This window comes from Colobus angolensis, unplaced genomic scaffold (assembly GCF_000951035.1).
Source record: "Colobus angolensis palliatus isolate OR3802 unplaced genomic scaffold, Cang.pa_1.0 Scaffold68, whole genome shotgun sequence".
Classification (NCBI taxonomy): Eukaryota; Metazoa; Chordata; class Mammalia; order Primates; family Cercopithecidae; genus Colobus; species Colobus angolensis.
Window position 1 is genome coordinate 5,718,157 of NW_012120487.1, and position 4,975 is coordinate 5,723,131.

General features: G+C 44.4%; 1 protein-coding gene across 1 annotated transcript in view; it reads left to right on the plus strand.

The window, feature by feature from the left end:
• Nucleotides 1–2,480, plus strand: part of FAM159A (family with sequence similarity 159, member A) — a 22,910-nt gene extending 20,430 nt beyond the window's left edge. Inside the window, exon 3 of the mRNA XM_011926285.1 lies at nucleotides 2,210–2,480. Coding sequence (XP_011781675.1) covers nucleotides 2,210–2,460 — 251 coding nt within the window. The 3' untranslated portion in view covers nucleotides 2,461–2,480. The remainder of the gene's footprint in view (nucleotides 1–2,209) is intronic.
• Nucleotides 2,481–4,975: the final 2,495 nt, after the last annotated feature.

Here is a 4,975-nt window from a genome sequence, read left to right on the forward strand (position 1 = left end):
CTTAAGTAAAAAATAAACCTTTACCTAGATCCCACACCTTGTACAAAACTTATCTCAAAAAAGATCTAAATGTAAACCAAAAAACTCTAACACTTTTAGAAGAAAACAGGGAAAAATCTTCATGACCTGCAGTTATGCAAAGAATTCTTAAACAAGACATCAAAAGCACAATACATTTTTAAAAAGATAAACCAGTATTCATCAAAGTTCAAAATTTTAATGCTGTGAAAGATCCTGTTAAGAGGATGAAACGGCAAGCCTCAGACTGGAGAATATATTCACATATTTGACAAAGGACTTTTATCCAAAATATATAAGGATTGGTTGGGTGTGGTGGCTCACACCTGTAATCCCAGCACTTTGGGAGGCCCAGGTGGGCGGATCACTTGAGGTCAGGAGTTCGAGACCAGCCTGGCTGACATGGTGAAACCCCGTCTCTACTAAAAATACAAGAATTAGCCAGGTCTTGTAGCACAAGCCTGTAATCCCAGCTACTCAGGAGGCTGAGGCAGGAGAATCACTTGAACCCAGGAAATGGATGTTGTGGTGAGGTGAGATCATGCCACTGCACTCCAGCCTAGATGACAGAGTGATACATCTCAGTAAATGAATAAATAAATAAATAAAACAAAATATATAAAGAACACCCTAAATTCAACATTAAGAAAACAAACGATCCCATTAGAAAATGAGCAGAAGACTTGAACAGACACTTCATTAAAGAGGAACAGAGAACAATCTATGTTTTAAAATGTCCAGGCATGGTAGCTCAGGCCTGTAACCCCAGCAACTTGGGAAACCAAGGCAGGAGGATAGCTTGAGCCCAGGAGTTCAAGACCAGCCTGGGCAATATAATAAGACCCTGTGTCTACAAAAAAAAAAAAACAAAAAAAAAAGTTGTGTATGGTGCTACACACCCATAGACCCAGCTACTCAGGAGGCTGAGGTAGGAAGATCACTTGAGCCCAGGAGGCCAAGGCTGTAGTGCACCATGTTCGAGCCACTGCACTCCAGTCTTGGCAACAGAGCAAGACCCTATCTCAAAATAAAATAGTTTTTTTAAAAGGGCATATAGGTGGCAAATAGGCACATGAAAATATGTTCAACTTCATTAGTCATTAAGGAAATGCAGATTAAAGCCACAATGAGATGCCATCTCAAGGAGCACAGGTAATGGAAAGAGACTGAAAGCTTTCAGAAAGAACAGTACATAGATCACTTAGTACATAGATTTCTAAGATCACTTGATCTTAGAAAGATCTTAGATCTCTCTGGCTACAGCATGGAGGACGTGATGGAGGGGCCCCCACTGGAGGTTGTTCCAGGGGTCTGGGCAGAAGAAGATGAAAGCCTGACCTAAGGTGGTAGCCTTGAGGATGGAGAGAAATGGTTGGATACTGCAGATGGCTATTAGGTGGAACCAGCAGGACCTGGCTTTGTGAAAGGGCTGAGATAGAAGGTGCGAGAGATGACTTGAATATTTGGCTTAAACACTTGATACAATTTTATCTAGAAAGATAGAAATGTTCAATTGTGTCAAATGCTCCTGATTAAAAAAAGAAAAAGGAAAAAAGAATCAGAGTCCTATAACTGGTAAAGTAAAATTTAAAATAAATAAATAATGTTAAATGTTCCTGATAAGTCAAGGGAGATGAGGATTTAGAAGTGACCATGGGTTTAGTGACAAATAGTTTGAAGGTATATAGTGGGGGCAGAACCAAGTAAGTTGCAGCTGAACAAGTCGTGAATGGAAGGTAGAGAATAATAGGCCAAGTGGACTTCCTTTCAAGCTTTGATTTAAGAGGAAAAGAGAAGATAAGTCTCTTGACAAAGAGAAGCATGGAATCTATTCTCAAAGCGAGAACAATCTATGTTTAAAAAATGTCCAGCACTCCCCTCCATACTAGCTGTGTGGTAATCCTGTATTCTCATCTATAAAATGGATTTCTAATAGTACCTACCTCATAAGGTTATGGTGAAGGTCAAGTCTTCATAGCTCTTAACGATTGTTTCTTGTCTGTTTCCTCCACCAAACTACAAGTTCTTGAGCAACACTGACAGCTGTCAGTGCATGATGTGGTGTATTGTTAATAAATACATGTTAAACAAATGATGCACTGCCCAAGGTAAGCACCAGAGAAGTCAGCTGGGGGGTGTGATCCTGATGGGGAAGAAGAGAGCTCCACACCCTCAGTTTGCTGTTTTCCAGGCCCTGAAGAGGTTTCTCCTGACTGCCAAGGTGTGAACACAGGCATGGCGGCAGAAGTGCCAAGAGTGAGCCCTCTTCGGCAGAGTTACCCCTGCTCGAACCCACAGCTGGAGAGCAATGAGGGGCAGGTTGTGAACTCCAAATGCCTCCTCCATCATTGCTTCATGGCCACAGTGACCACCAGTGACATTCCAGGCAGCCCTGAGGAAGCCTCTGCACCCAACCCTGACCCATGTGGACCAATCCCATAAACGTTCAATAAATGTCTCCACAGCATCCCCTTCTGGAGTCTCTTTAGTGAAAGGTGGGAGTGGGGAGGGACTTTAGAGCCTAGCAGGATAAATGAGGGCTTTTCCTAGCAAAGATACCCAGCCTTGCTGTGGACCCTGCCATACTGCTCTGCTTGGCCTATTGTGAGCCAAGGAACTTTGACATGACTCCTAGAAAAATGGTCAGTAACAACTCCATGCAATAAGCTATGATCATGCCACTGCACTCCAGCCTGGGCAAGACCTCATCACAAAAAAAGAAGAATGAATGAATGAATGAATGAATGGTTATCAGACTGAATACAGGCTCCAGAGGGTGGGCTCTGCCACTGTGTGGCCTGGATAAAGTCCCTTGTCTTCCGGAGCCTTGGTCCCCTTGCTGGGTTATTGCAAGTGTTCAATGAGGTGATGGATTTGAACTCACTTTATAAACGTTAAAGTACTAGAAAACTTTTTCTTTTTGAGACGAGTCTTGCTCTGTTACTCTGTCACTCAGGCTAGAGTGGCATGATCTCAGCTCAGTGCAACCTCCACCTTCTGGGTTCAAGTGATCCTCCTACCTCAGCCTCCCAAGTAGCGGGGACTACAAGTGTGCGCCACCATGCCTGGCTAATTTTTGTATTTTTAGTAGAGATGGGGTTTCACCATGTTGGCCAGGCTGGTCTTGAACTCCTGGCCTCAAGTGATCTGCCTACCTTGGCCTCCCAAAGTGCGGGGATTACAGATGTGAGCCACCACACCTGGCCTGCTAAAAGACTTTTTAAATTACCAACGGATGATAACATAGTAATCCTGCTAAAGACTTTTTAAATTACAAATGGACAATAGCAGTAAACTATGTAATACTGAAAAACTCTGGAGCCAAATGCCTGGTTAAAATCCTGCCCCTGTCACTTACTTGCTAGTTAACCTCTGTGCCTCAGTCCTCTCATCTATATAAGCTGGAATCGTAGTAGTACCTTCCTCATAGAGCTTGGGGAAGGACTAAATTACTGAGTCCACGCGAGTACATAGAAAAGTGTTGGCAAATGGAAGGCACTATGTGTTAGCTATTTTTATTATTTTTAACATGTTTTATTATTAATCTGATCGCAAAGGAACCTTAGGGCAAGATGCTGACTGCCAGCCCTCCCTTCTGGCTGCTCTCCTAACTTTGGCAATGGCTTTTAGGCTTCGTCTTGGGAATGCAAGACAAGGACTGTGGAGACGCAACTCAGCAGCCACCAAAAGCAGCTCTTGACATTTCAGACAGTGACATGACCTGCTGCTGGATTTGGCAACAGTGAAAGAATCACTCTTAGATACCTGTGCCTGAGGCCAAGCGAAAGGGTACACGGTGGGGTGGCAAGACAGGGTGAGTCACCCACAGAAGTATTCTAGGCTGGAAGTCAAGAGATTTTGGTTCTGGTCTTGCTTCATTTGTTGTTGTTGTTGATGGTGGTAGTGGTGGTGGTGGTATGTATGTGTGTGTGCTCTTTTATTGCAGCACTCTTTTTTGTTTGTTTGTTTGTTTTTGAGCCAGTCTCATTCTGTCACCCAGGCTGGAGTGCAGTGGAGACATAGCTCACTGCAGCCTCAAACTCCTGACATAAGCAATCCTTCTGCCTCAGCCTCCCAAGTAGCTGTGACTACAGGTGCGTGCCACTGTGTCCAGCTAATTTTTAAAAAAATTTTTTATCGAGACAGGTGGTTGCTTTGTTGCCTAGGCTGGTCTTGAACATGTTGGGATTACAGGTGTGAGCCACTGCACCCAGCCTATTTTCAGCACTCAAAACCCAGCACCCTTGTCCATTTACTGTACACTTAGTGGTGTCCATTCTATTCTAGGACCTGTGCAGGTTGCCGGAAACAAGAGGAATCAGACAGTTCTCGCCCTCAAGGGGCTCATGTGGAGGACAAGGCAGGCACACAAATGGCCAGGAGGCCCAGTGGTGGCCCTTCATGGGGCTTTAGGGAGGAAGAAATGATGTCTGAGTTGAATCATCAAAGATGACTCAAATTTTCCAGGTGAGACAGGAACAGAAAACACTATGGTCAGAATACAGCTTGTTCACAACAGTGAAAGAGAGCCAGTGTGGCTCAGGAACTGCAAGGTACTTGTTATAGAAAGAGCTGGCCAGGCGCAGTGGCTCACACCTGTAATTCCAGCACTTTGGGTGGCTCATGAGGTCAGGAGATCGAGACCATCCTGGCTAACATGGTGAAACCCCGTCTCTACTAAAATAAATAAATAAATAATAAAAAATAAATTAAAAAATTAGCCGGGTGTGGTAGCAGGCGCCTGTAGTCCCAGCTACTCGGGAGGCTGAGTCAGGAGAATGGTGTGAACCCGGGAGATGGAGCTTGCAGTGAGCTGAGATCACACCACTGCACTCCAGCCTGAGTGACAGAGCAAGACTCCATGAAAGAAAGAGAGAGAGTGAGAGAAAGAAAAAGGAAAGAAGGAAGGAAGGAAGGAAGGGAGGGAGGGAGGGAGGAAGGAAGGAAGGGAGGAAGG